The sequence below is a fragment of the Trematomus bernacchii genome, unplaced genomic scaffold, assembly GCF_902827165.1.
Source record: "Trematomus bernacchii unplaced genomic scaffold, fTreBer1.1, whole genome shotgun sequence".
NCBI lineage: Eukaryota > Metazoa > Chordata > Actinopteri > Perciformes > Nototheniidae > Trematomus > Trematomus bernacchii.
The window spans coordinates 5,343,573-5,357,939 of record NW_022987513.1 but is presented as its reverse complement, the minus strand read 5'-3'; the positions used below and the strand labels follow the sequence as shown (position 1 = coordinate 5,357,939).

Genomic DNA, 14,367 nt, shown 5'->3' with positions numbered 1-14,367 from the left:
AAAAGACCTAACACCGACAAATATAGGTTGCCGCACAATATTTTGGTAAGTGAAACCATTTTGGAAGTGATGACATCAATCTTTTTAGTCAATCTCTCTAATAATTTACAACTATTCAACGCTCTGGATTTATTGGACATGTTTGGATAACACACGTCAAAAACAATCCCACGCAGATAACTGGAATCTAATTAGTTACCTAATCTTTATGTGCAACTATGGAGAAGATACTGCTTTAGACACACTGAAAAGACATGTCAAAAATAAATAAACTGCGCATATATTATTCCAATGAAAATGTAATGGATGAAGCTGGTATTTGTTCAGTACATTCCCATAAATAATAAAGTAGGGGAGTGGATCGCTCACAAGGATCAAGCCTGAAAATAAATCTGCAGTTCTTTAGCTTATAAGGAGCCAAATAGCATAGTGTAGTTATTTAACCACATGGTAAAATACTGTATTGGTTCCTTGTCATTTTGGCTGCAGAAAACGAAGAAAATAAATATAAGAGCGTTTAAGCTAGCAGCTTAAGAGGCTGATCTTGATCACAAACTCTGTAGGGTTCATCCTGTGGGGACCATGAGTATCCGTACTGCTGTCGCTGGCCCATACTGAAGCTTCCATTAGTTGATATCCCATCTGCATCTCACAGGAAGAAATGACCAGACGCTGTACTGCGAGGCGCCTGAGAAATGATCACTGTTCTGAATAATGACGACATTTGAACCATACATTAAATCAAATGTAACTTCTAATCTTTCTCTAAATGATGTGCAGTAAAACCACTGTCCTCAAGGAGTTTGTTCTCATTCTGAACATGTTCCTCCTTTGCTTAATTTCCACGCTCAAGGTGCCCTTGTGCACGGCACTTCGGTAACAGCAGTTCCCACAGAGCTAAATGTGTGTTAAAGCGTGTTGTGTATGTATGCGGGCAGAAAAACAAACCTGGACAAATATGGGGTCAAGAGAGCAATCATCATCATTGCCACTAACATTATGGCACTTCAATATTTCTCTGCTTTTCTGCCAAACACTCAGAACAAGCTAATTAAATCACTGCTTTCATCCTTCTTCCTTTCACGTCAGTCACATCAGGGCCATGCATAATCACACGTGTTTTAGGGGCTGTCATTTCCTCTACATGTTAAACATTTCTCTCCATTCGGCACTGATGCTAATCACTAATGTGGCGCTGTTTTTTCTGACTGTCGCACATGTCCAGGACACACATGTTTTAAAACGTGTCAACGGTGGTTGTGTGTGGCAGATTTATTGAAGTTTGTATGAGATGTTATGCAGGGAAAAAGTGCACCGCGCAGACACACAGGTTGTAGGAAACACTGATACACACATTTCCCCGGGGCTATCATTTTCCCAGGGGTCTGTTTGTAAGAGCAGAGCAAGGGGGGAAAAAAAAAAGTGTGTGTGTGTGTGTGTGTGTGTGTGTGTGTGTGTGTGTGTGTGTGTGTGTGTGTGTGTGTGTGTGTGTGTGTGTGTGTGTGTGTGTGTGTGTGTGTGTGTGTGTGTGTGTGTGTGTGTGTGTGTGTGTGTGTGTGTGTGTGTGGTGTGTGTGTGTGTGTGTGTGTGTGTGTGTGTGTGTGTGTGTGTGTGTGTGTGTGTGTGTGTGTGTGTGTGTGTGTGTGTGTGTGTGTGTGTGTGTGTGTGTGTGTGTGTGTGTGTGTGTGTGTGTGTGTTGTGTGTGTGTGTGTGTGTGTGTGTGTGTTTGTGTGTGTGTGTGTGTGTGTGTGTGTGTGTGTGTGTGTGTGTGTGTGTGTGTGTGTGTGTGTGTGTGTGTGTGTGTGTGTGTGTGTGTGTGTGTGTGTGTTGCCTCTGTTTTGCTCCTGTTGTGCACAGCGTGTGTGTGTGATTAAGCCAAGATGTAATGAATAGGGACAGTTCCCTGTTGGTTGGCCATGGAGGGCTTTTTTCCAGCTGAGAGAGCCATTAACCTGTTTGTTGGATTGACTGAGAGATTGCACAATGTGACCCGAACAAAACAGACTTTTGGCTTCCGACAGTGTTTTCATATGTAGCAGTGACTCATAACTATTTGACAGGTTAAACATGTAGGCATTTATTTGCAGGGATGAGGAGTAACTGAGTACATTTACTCAAGTACAATTTCCTGCTCCTTTGTGCTTACTCTTAGTTAGTTTAGTTTACTTTGAAGATTCATATCAATACAATGTCTTTTTTAAGGGAGACCCTTCCAAGACAGGCAGCAACACAAACAAAAACACATAGTTGTAGAAAAAGCGCACAAAAAGAGACAAATATTTAAATGAACCAAAAGTCTTTATGCAACATATTAAAACGTTGGTATGAGCATTTGGGACAGAAGTCCTGAGAATCATCTTTAAAAGTTAAAAAAACAAGTTAACAGAGTACTCTTGCAGAGTGAAATCACCACAATTATTCTTCATTACTCCTTCATTCACCACTTTTAGTTTGTGGCTAAATAACAGAACTTGTACTCCTCCACAGTGCTTCCTGTTGTGTCAGTCAAGGTGTTGTTGTGTCTGCTTTCTGTGAAAAATGACAGCGTTTTGTGTTTGTGTTCCTCAGACCAGTGCGGTGCTGTGTTCAGGAGGCTGCGCCCTGCTGGCCGTCAGCTCCCTGTTGGCCATCATCACCATGTTCCTGCCCAGCGGAGGATGTGAGCGGAGGATCTGCACCCTGGCCGGATACATGCAGATGGCTTCAGGTTGGTGCAGATGTGAACACACACATAGTTACATGTCCAAAATACATGCTTTTCAACGACTGTGCCGTGGCAAACCAGTGTGCAATGAGAGATCAGAAAGTGTGTTGTGGTAAATCAGGGGTGGGGAACCTTTTTCAACATCCTCCGAGGGCCGTACAAATTATTGACCTCTGCTTAAAAATACTAAAATCACAGCCCATTCATTTCGCCTTTCTTTCATGCTGTGCAAAGAAAAAGCAACCTCTCAATCCAGATATCTTACCATGACTCGCACATGCATGCATGTGCACGGTTGTGGCATGACCACCAAAACAGAAAGATATGGACATGTATTAATTCATGTGGACATGATTTAAGTGGGGGGGGGGGGGGGACCTAACCTCCTCTAGGGGGGGTCCCGGGAAGATTTTTTTTTAAATGTTGAAGTTAAAAGCATCAATCTGGTGCACTTTGAGAGCAACATTAAGAGATCTATGGATACATTTCTCAACATCCATATGAAACAGAACTGTAAACAGATTTATTTTTCTTTATGGATATTTTACAAATCACTCCCCTTTCAAACTGTATTCTTGTTTATTAATAACAACTTTTTTTTACTGTCATATAATATTTTATACCTGTTTACTTTATTCTCTTGTGTTTTTATAACTATAATGATCATATAAAGATGTGCCTTTACCTCACTGGTTGGAGAAAAAGCTTCTTATATTCGTTAGCATAGCTAGCTAACCAGATGCTAATAACAACAAAGTTATTGACAGTATGATCAGTATGACAGATGAACAGATCGCCACTGGGCTTTCAACTAAAGACACAGCCACGCAAAAACTGCGGCATGTGTACGGCTCCTTATGGGTCCTGCAATTTTTGGAAGTGCCGGAGCGACGTTCCGGTGCTCTCCGTCAGAACTGCACCCCTGTCAGACGAGACATATACCACGTGATGACACGTTAGGCTCGTGTTGTGTTCAAGGACCCTGACCTTGGCCAGGAAAAACAGGCACTCGCTTGTTTAATTATTTTGCGGTCTAGAGTTCTTTAATTGTTTTCTTTTTTGCGTGTGTTTATAAATTACCTCGAGGGCCGTATCAAATGGTCTCGCGGGCCGTATATGGAAAATGTACTGTGACTGAAAAACAGTTGAAAAACGCTGCATTAACCAACCTAGCTTTAGGTCCTGCTTCTGTGTATAAAATGTATTCGAGTATGTTGTACTCTCAAGTCCTTCACTATCCAATCTTTCACCCATAAGCACTGATAGCACTGTCTATTATCAGAATTATATAAAAAAAGCTGACTCTGTTGCCCATCAGTCAAAAAGAAAAGAAAAACCCCAATGGAAAGAACTCGAGGACAGCTGCTGCTAGGCAACCAGACTCTGCATAGCACTTGAAGGGGTGAACGAGCGAAGGGAAGGAGGGGGAAGGATTTAAAGCCTGCTGTAAAAAACACAATTAGGCCTCCTTAACACAGGAGGCCTATGGCTTATCAGGCCGACACTTTCACTCAAACAGAGGAGCAGTCTCGTAAACAAAGCGCCGTCTTGTCAGCGATTGCGCTTAAAAAAAAACCTGTAATACGGCACGGCTCATGTCTCGTCTCAGCACCGGCCTTCAAATTCACATTGTGCAGCAGACCATTTTAATAGCGGTTGGTACAAGTTTTTTTTTGTGTGCTTTAGTTAGAGCAGCATATCTTCTCGTACGTAAATAATCCTAGGAAATTTTGGAAAGCCATACAATCGATATCCACCGGTGAGATCCGTAATGAGCTACCTCCTTGCCTTACCACAGCATCTGGCACTATATCGGACAGGGCCACCATGTTAAATTGCTTTAATAAGAATTTTGTGTCCTGTGGCTCTCTGTTTGATTCTGTCACTAACTCTGCTTATGTGAACACCTCAATCCGTGACTCTGAACAATGTGGTCTGGAAAACCCTTTTAGTTTTACTCCGTTTACTGTTAATGTTGTTCATGAAGCCTTATCTAAGTTAGATCCTAAGAAACCGGCTGGCCCGGACAACGTAGAACCTTTCTTTTTAAAGATAGCTGCAGATTTTATTGCTCCACCTCTCACTACTCTTTTTAACCTCTCCCGGCCTCAGCACAAACACAATTCCAAAAGTATGGAAGTCAGCGTATGTCTTGCCTTTGCTAAAAGGAGGGGAGGCCACTTTATTAAATAACTATAGGCCAATCTCTAAATTGTCAGTTCTGGCTAAGGTTCTTGAACGCCTAGTGAGTGAACAGGTAAAGGAGTTTTTATGTAAAAATAATATCCTGTCTAAACATCAGTCAGGCTTCAGAAAGCAACATAGCACCATCACTGCCACAATGAAAGTGGTGAATGACATTACAAGTATTTTAGATAAAAAGCAGAGTTGTGCAGCTCTATTTATTGACCTTTCCAAAGCGTTTGATACCGTCGATCATCGCATCCTGAAGCAGAGGCTGGCCAGTATTGGCATATCCAGCCATGCAGTGGGGTGGTTTGTGAACTACCTCTCTGAAAGGTCCCAATGTGTTCACTTTGATGGGCTCACTTCTGAGTGGTTAAACATTACTAATGGTGTTCCTCAAGGTTCTGTTTTAGGTCCACTTTTATTCTCCATCTATATCAACAGTTTAGGTCAAAATATGGATGAAGCTACTTTACATTTTTATGCGGATGATACCGTGATGTATAGTGCATGTCCCTCCATTAAGGAGGCTATTGTTAAATTACAGGCTGTTTTTAATATTATCCAGACTCAGCTCTCTGAGCTTAAGCTTCTTTTAAATGTTGATAAAACCAAGGTAATGCTATTTTCAAAAGCTAAAAAGACACCAGAGACTGTTTTGGATATTGTTACTATGCAAGGACAAGTACTCGAAGTGGTTACCTGTTATAAATACCTAGGTATCTGGCTTGATGATTGTCTTACTTTTAAACTTCAGGTCATTAATCTGCTTAAAAAGCTGAGGATTAGACTAGGTTTCTTTTTCAGAAACAAGTCCTGTTTCTCACTTGAGGCCAGGAAAAGTCTCTGTGACCTTTTTACCTGTGCTGGACTATGGTGATCTGATCTATATGAATGCACCTGCCCATTACCTGAACAAGTTAGATGCCGCCTATCACAGTGCTCTGAGATTTGTTACTAACTGTAAAGCACTAACCCATCACTGTACCCTGTATGCCAGGGCTGGTCTGCCTTCACTTACTGTACGGAGGCTCAGTCATTGGTACATGTTCATCTACAAAGCCATGTTGGGTAAACTCCCAATTTATATATGCTCTTTGATCTCACAGAGAGTGGCAAGTAGCTATTGCCTGAGATCCCAGGATGTGTTTTTATTACATGTGCCAAGTGCTAGGACTGTTTTAGGTACTAAAGCATTTATGTGCGCTGCTCCTCTAGCTTGGAACACGATGCAAAAACAATTGAAACTGAGCATTATGGTTCCCTTGCATCATTTTAAAGCTCGCCTGGATGAAATGTTAATTGATACCTGTCATTGTGAATAGGTTGCTAATTTATACCCCTGTAATTATGTTGTATGATGTCCTTTTTGTTTTCTGTTGTTTTTATGTGTAACCAAGGTCTCCCTTGAAAAAGAGATCGTTGATCTCAATGGGATTTTCACCTGGTTAAATAAAGGCTACAAACAAACAAAAACGTGTTGCAGCGTAATGTGGTTTATTTTCTCGACATTCCGGCCATTGTTTTTACTTGTTTTGTGTGTTTGAATTATTGCTCGGCGATATGGAGTATGTCAAGTATTAAGATATTATTACCAAATACCCTCGTATTGATCTAGGACAATGTTGTAGGTTTGATCATTGGTGCTTCCACAGAATACTTACTGTTACTGAATATTTTGATCATTAATGCAGAAGTAATGACCTAATCGACACAATATTATTGTGTTTCCCAAATGTAGGACCATGTATAGTTTTATGTCACAATATCGATTAAATATTGATATATTGTCCAGCCTGAGTTTGTATTAATCCAATTTATTCTTCTGTTCAACTTTAATTGTAATGTTTTCCCTCCTCCTGCATTTGTTTAGTTTCAGCAGCATCCATCCTTGAGAATATTGAGTAGCTAATTTTAATCCGTGCCTGTAGCATTTAATTAAGCGTATTTAGAGGCTGAATTAATTGGGCGGGTTACATCTTTACTGACAAAACAGGAACTTTAGCCGGGCGCGTTTAATGGCATGTTTTAGGGGCTTGTTGGTTACAGCCGGACTCTGATACTTTTCTATCGGACTCCAGATTCAGATCAATGTCTCTTTGGGAAGCATGATAAGACCTCTTCCCCTAAAGCAAGAGACTTTTGTAGATGTTTGTGTGTGTTATCCCGTTCTGTGTGTTTTTCACAGCGACAGACTTTACAAAGTAACAATGCGAAGCAACGAGCCTTTGTTTGGTTTCCAGGTCGACTCTTGTCTGGATAGAAAGAGTTTTCACACAGAGCCCACAAAGCCCCGAGGAGGGCACATCACAAGAGTGTTTGTTTTCCCAGCTCTGCAAGTGTGTGCGTTTGTGAGTGCGTGTTGAGTGCTACCAAAGAGTGCTGATAAACTGAAACAAGTAGATTAAGAAGAATGGTTTTCTTTGTGCCGTCTGTGTTGTATTCGAAGGTGTGTGTATGTGTGTGGTTTCTAGCAGCCTGGAAGAAATGAACTGCTGATGAGATGCTTGTCAACTTCTTCTTTGCAGATTCACGCCGGTTTTGATCCCCATGTTTTATTTTCTTTACAGTATCTGACAGGCAAACAGATGTCAGTGTGTGTGATGGTTTGTTTCGCTACTTATGACAACTGAAAGTTATTATGAGGACAAAACTAAAAAGAGAAATCCTACAAAGTGAGGACATTTTGCTGATCATATCTGCTTTCAGAGTTCGGGATATGTTTCAAAAATGTTTAATGGACGGTATGCTTGGACCCGGAATGCCCAGTCTTATTTGCTATAAAGTGGACACGCACATGTGGACAGCTTGTAGAATTAAAGAAAGTGAAAAATATTGTTAGATTTAAATGCAAAAAATAATTATATCATGTGGTTTATATTATCACAGAAAATACTAATAGGTCAAATATGTTTTTATATTTTTTTGCCATGTTGTGAGTGTGCCTGACCTTGGTTAAAGTCAGTCAGCTGAAGGTCTATGTGATGACTTTCCACCACAGCAGGAACTTAAGTCTGTTGCACTTGAAATGACTATAAACAAAAAAAGGTGGCTTAAAATGATTTAACACATGGAATGTTACCTTGAGTAAACATAATCTAAGAATATAATTATGTCTTTTACAAAAGTCCATCCTCAATGGGTCTGTGCCTGTCGTTCCATGTTCCTACACCTCTATGTGGGCATTATTCCCAGAATGCACTCTTAACCAAGCTGCAAAACATCATCCCTTATATGTTGAATCTTTTTCCTCTAAACTCATCACTCCCTTCTATCAAAATAGATACTTGTTTTCATTTACAACAGCATCTGCTACATGTGCTGCATCACTGCTATTACACAGCAGGAACGTATCGTAGGAGGCACACCCCGGGAGTGTTTCTCTTAGAAATAGAAGCACATGACCTTACATATCAACAATTCTGTCATGTCTTGCGGCACACACTTGCACTCAGAAAGCCGAGGGCTGGTTTGAACTAAGAAAACCCTTTTTTGAGGTAAAACTGCCCCGCTCTTTTCCGGTCCCGTGGGCGATGTCCAGAATTAGATGTGAACTTGCTAACCCACAACCGGGTCAGCTCAGCGCTCCATCCAGCGGTTCAGCTGTTGTGCCGGCGAGCACTGCCGCCATCAATGTTTTATGTTTAGAGAGGGAAGTAGAACATTTCTGTGTGCTGAGGCGGGGAGCTTTTTTTCCTGTCATGCATATTTCATGGGCCTCTTCTTCTTAGCGGTCAGGATCCATTGGATTGGACGGCTCTTTGGTTGGGCACTGTGTGTGGTAAACACACAGACGTTCATATATGAAGTCACACACCCTAATGGGTAGAGAAATTCCACGTAGGACTGTTAATGTGCTTTGATGACACACTGAGAATTTATTTTTCTATTTCTAGGTAGCTAACCTTCTAGGCTTAGTGGCTCAGTCACTAGGGGCTTGGACTGTGAGCCGTAGGGTCGCCGGTTCAAGTCCCCGACCAGACCTAAAATATGGAGTGTGGACTGGTACTTGGAGAGGTCCCAATTCACCTCCTGGGCCCTGCCGTGGTGCCCGTGAGCAAGGCACCGGACACCCCCCCACTCCCAATGCTCCCCGGGCGCTGTACAATAGCTGCCCGCTGCTCCTAGTACTAGACTCCTGGTACTAGGATGGGTTAAAAGCAGAAAACAAATGTCACTGTGTGCTGTGTGCTCTGCATTAAAGAGGGTTTCATCCCTCCCAATATATATAAATAGTAGCACGTTTTTGAGGAACAGGGACCTTCTGCCTCGTCGATCTCCCCAGTTTTTTCCATTTATTTTGATTTCTCAGAAGCAGCACGTTGGGGCTTTGTCGTGGTACAACGCTCAGGCACATTCTCGCAGTATAGTTATCTGTTCAGGGCTGAAGACATGTCACACTCGGCTGAGTGTACAGCACTCGCTGCACATACAGGCTTAATCTCAGCTGTTTTCCTGCAGGGTTAAAGCTAAATTAACACAAGAAGATAATTAACATCATGTGCTTACATTTATAAAGTGCTGCAATGATTGCATGTTGTTTTTTCTTTCTGTTGATGTGACGGAGTAAGAAATATTTCGGTAAGAAAAAATGCTTTTGTTTGAAAATGGCTCTTTGGGAGTTACTTTTGATTGAGGACCTGAAAGGGATTCGCCTGAAGCTATGTTTTTCTGCCCTTGAAATAAACACGAGTGTTTTTTTCTTACCTGTTCAGTCGGATGTTTTCTCGTAGCTTGTGGTATTTCATTCCTACGTGGAAGGATAAGAGGAGAGAAATAGCACAAAAGCCAAACCACAAGTGAAACCCGGCTTAACTTTGAGTGTCGATTTTGTCACTGTTCTTTGGTGACTTTTTTTTTAAATCAAGATGAACCCTTATTTTCAAGGGAAAAATAATAATTCATGTGTGGATGCATCATAATGTATTTAAAAAAAAATCAAATGATGATAAATGACCAAAAATCATGATTTTCAAAATATGTTTACCCTCTCCTCTACTAATTTATTAAATGTCCTTAAATGTCTCCGGGTTTTTGGATCCTCATGTTGACAACCATAGATTAAGAGCACTATTTAGTTTGTCACTGAGTGTGTGGAGAGGCAGGTTAAATGGCAGAAACAACTCAATTATTCTTCTGATATCTGAACATATTACTTTGTTTCATCCACAGGACTGTAAATCATAACCGTGACACTTTCGCTGCTCTTGGAACTGAATTAACACATTTTGCCTTCTCAACAGAATGAATGAAAACGACTCAGTGGAGGAATATTATCATTCGCTTAGCAAACCAACTTTTGGCAGAAGAAACCATTCCTAATTTACAGTTAAACTCCATCCAACCCCAGCAGTACCCGGTGAATATTTCCCTTTGAAGCTTCCTCCCTGTGCAACCCTCTGAAACTGCACCTTATCTGCATCTCCATCAGAGAGAGTCCGTTGATGTTATTTTTCTTTTTTTACCCTGACCCTGGCTGTTCGGTGTTTATTTCCTGTGTGTTCCCTCCACACATCCAGTTCCATTGTGCTGATGCCGAGGAAGCCGGGCCTGCTGTGTCAGCGTTCCCTTGGGCAAAGCTGCTATGCAGATGTCCTCCGAAGCTTGGTGATGAAAATAGGAAGTTGCTTTGATCAAAGCACCTGCTGAGTTATTTCAGTGCTGCTGTTGTCGCCCGAGCCCATATGCTTCCTGTGCCAGCTGTCAATCACCTCTCCGATACAGATGAATACATTTTCCATATCAGGCTGGATAACAGCGCCAGACTCTATTAGCAGAACGTCTCCCTCCGACAATTAAACTTCACTTAGAGAGTTTTTCTTTCATCAAGCGTGAAGAAGCATGATTGGAACATCACTCATGTCACCATAAGTATTCTGAGGCTTTCACCTAGAGAAACTCTTGTTGGAGAGCAAACATCACTGAGGCTTTGTCTGGTTATGTCGGCCATCTTTGAACTCCTTCCAGCTCCCTGCTGGCAAAAAATGTAGCCGCTCCTGACCAGTTCTCCACATTTCTGCGCAATGGCAGCAACCTCAGGTCGAGCACGCACTTGGTTTGAGGATTCCTCGCCAGATGATGTTTTGGAGTCTTTCAATTCTGGTCAGAAGTCTTCTACTCCGCCCTCCAGGCTGCTTTCCACTCATTTAATATGCTGTGTGTTTGAGTATGTGTGTAGTCAATCCATTCTCCTTCACCCAACCTGTCACTCCTCTATCTTCCATCCGAATCTTTTCTTTCATCCTCTTCTCTTAGCTCCTCTCTTCCCGCGGAGAATATTCCCTATAAGCACATCTTTAGCACAATCAGAAGGCCCAAGCTTCTTGTTGCTTGTTTTCTGTTGATTGCTGATATTTCATTCTGTTTCATCATGAGGCGAGGCCGTCTTGAGGCTCTTGCGTGCTTCAAAAAGTACGTTTTTGCAGGTTCAGGGAGAACATGTTCACCATCGAATCTCACAGATCTAAAGGGGATGAAAGTCGATTTACGGTAGCTCTTACACAAGCTGTTTTGTGTGTCTGCCTTTGTTTGTGTGTGCTGTTTATGTGACCCAGTTTAGCTGACACTATAACCCGCTCACCTGTGACTCACAGCACGCTGACAACAGACATTAATCATAGATGCGCGTCTAGTCAGTCACAGTGTTTTAGTCGCAAGTGTATGTGTCACTTTCTGTTCAATCTGATCTGCATTTTCCCCTCGCTGTTGACAGTAATGTGATTGGTCACATCTCACCATCTGCACCCCCCCACAAACACACACAGCTTTTCCTTGGGTTTGTGCTCTAGCTTAACAAATCTCATTAATTAAACAGGGCAGTAGATTTACACAGAAATCATTAATATTTACTGGAGAAACACTCCACGGCCACTTCATCTGCAAAGTCGACAAAGCGCTTTACAAACATGTTTGATTCATTCCGTAATATGTTTGGCTGCTGTATTACAGCATTTCTCAACATTGCAAATGGATAAACTATGGCCTAATGTGTACTTATGAATCAAAAGCCTGTGTGTGTTTGCGTATGCTAAACTCAGTCATTGGTCAAATCTGATGTCGACCATAATTATAAGCATGACTGAACTCGAATTTGCTCGCTCACCCTCCCCCAAAAAAACACAGTAATTGGTCCACTAGTGAATTAGAGTCAGACTGTAATTAAGACTGAACTTCCATCCTGTCCAGTTCATCTATTTTCTTCTCATTCACTGGAGAGCTCTCGAATAGACTTTGGGTGGAAGCGGCAGAGTGAGATCAACAGTTTTCTTAATCTATCTTTAATGTTGCCTTTTGAAAGGGCGCCTGTGCTTTGATATTTTCCTCCTCATCAAATGTGAGGGGCAAGAAAACCAGTATTTAAAAAAAAAAAAAAAAAACCCTGCTCTGATATTACTGCCCTTTACAATATGAATTAACCTTCCTTATCTTCTGTATATGCTCGGAACCCTCTTGATTATCTTTACACACACTGAAGCTGTCCTAGCATGTTGCTATGCCTTCCTGAGGTAGCCAGCAACAAATGACATGCTGACAGAGGAGAAGAGGAAGATGAACGGAGGCAGATTGAAACCTGAGGTGAGGGAATTGCAGCACTTTATTTTCTTTTTTACTTTTTCATATTTGTTCTGCTGGACCGATTCAGCCTTTTTACTGATGGAAGGAGAACCGTCACAAGGTCCAAAAAACACGTTCTGCTCTTTCTTATTCCTCTCATGTCCCCTTTTCTCTTCCTGCTCCTCCGTCATCCTGCCATGAAAGCCTGCTTGGTGAACACACACACACACACACACACACACACACACACACACACACACACACACACACACACACACACACTCTAAGAAACTAGTGGCTATGCATATTACATGAGTCCTCCACCTCTGAAGGCCTCTTTGCTTTTTTTTTTTTTCATTTGCAATTTACAAGCAGAGATGATGATGTGGAAGCCAGCTCCTGCACTTAAGGGCTGTTTTTCTCACTTTACTGCAGAAACCAGAAGCTGCTGCTCATGGGAAAAAACCTGTGACCTTAAGTCGGTGCAGTTTAAAACATCAATATGTATGTCAGTAATATAATTTTGTAATGAATGTAAACAGTTGAGACTGGGAAACTAGGAAAATCCATTGTCTATTGATGTGCCGGTTTTCTCTGTAATGAGACTGCATTTCCTTACCCTAACCCTTTAGGGGTGTGATAATATAAGGTTTTATTGTGGATAGAATAAAAAACACTCAATAAGTTGACCTTGGTGATATCAGGAAAAATATCCTCATATGAGAGACCTAAAAAGGCACTTTTTGATGTCTTTTATACATAAATATGTGTCCCCGGTGCGTCGGAGAACTCGCGCAGCGTCAGAAAATAAAACCTGTTCTCTTTTCCTCCATACCCAAATCTTTTAAAAGCGGGGGTTCAACGAGCGGATAAAGATTTGCTGCCGATATGACGTAATTTCGGATGGTGGACCCACAGAGAGTTGCTATCAGAAACAATGCCTGACGTGTTTTGGACGTAATATGGTATTTGTTTACATTAGCAAGCCTCGCTAACACTCAGAGCTAACCTGTACTGTGTAGAGCAAATGTGTTTAAAAAGTAGGAAATTAAAAAAATAACTCACCTTGTGATAAACCCGCAAGAGAAAAATAATTTGAGCTCCATACTGTTTCAGAAATAACCCTTGATGTGGTTTAGAACAGGATGGCGTTTTATCACAGCAGAATTTAACTTTATCTCCGGTAGAATTCTGATCAGGCATTAGCTCCGCCTCCTCTTTTTTTTTCAAGCTAAGCACCCACAATCTGTGTTTCTCTAACAGGGCTGGAATAGAGGGATATGAGGGATGTCTAAAATGCATGATCTGTTTGTATTTTGAGAAAAACACATCATAGACATGTTTTTATATATTTTTTATATATCTGAGACCCATAATATATGCCTAAAAATAGCATGATAGGTGCACTTTAAAGAAGTAAAAAAGGGCGCCTGTTTTAACTACAGGAATTATCATGTAAGAGAGAACAGGCTCACATAATGTTGCCATTTATCTGTACTTAATTTGTCTAGCGGAACCTTATGATTGGTTACCTTATTTAATACTCTTTTAGATTTTTGTTTTTGACCTGTGACTTCACTACTCACTCTGCTATTGCACTCCAACACATTGTGATATGCTAAGGAACGGGACATTCTGGTTGACCAATCACAACAGAGCCGGCCTGCTAACCAATTAGAGCAGACTGGGCTCTGGTTCAGACAGAGGCTGAAAAGAGGTGCTGCAGCACAGGCAGTATGAGAACAATAAAGACCTTTTGAACATTAAAACATGGAGACATATCGCTGTAGTGAAACAAAGTACAAATATGAACCTGAAAATGAAAATGAGAATAATTTGTCCTCTTTAATCTTTCTTTGCTCTGCATGTATTCCTTCTTTGCTGTACAGAAGATGTTACACATGTTGGCGGGTTATATCAAC

General features: G+C 41.4%; 1 protein-coding gene across 1 annotated transcript in view; it reads left to right on the top strand.

Annotated features, from left to right (window-relative positions):
- LOC117469698 (transmembrane protein 211) overlaps window positions 1-14,367 on the top strand; it is a 100,939-nt gene that overhangs the window by 23,403 nt on the left and 63,169 nt on the right. Inside the window, exon 2 of the mRNA XM_034114175.1 lies at window positions 2,569-2,707. Coding sequence (XP_033970066.1) covers window positions 2,569-2,707 — 139 coding nt within the window. The remainder of the gene's footprint in view (window positions 1-2,568; window positions 2,708-14,367) is intronic.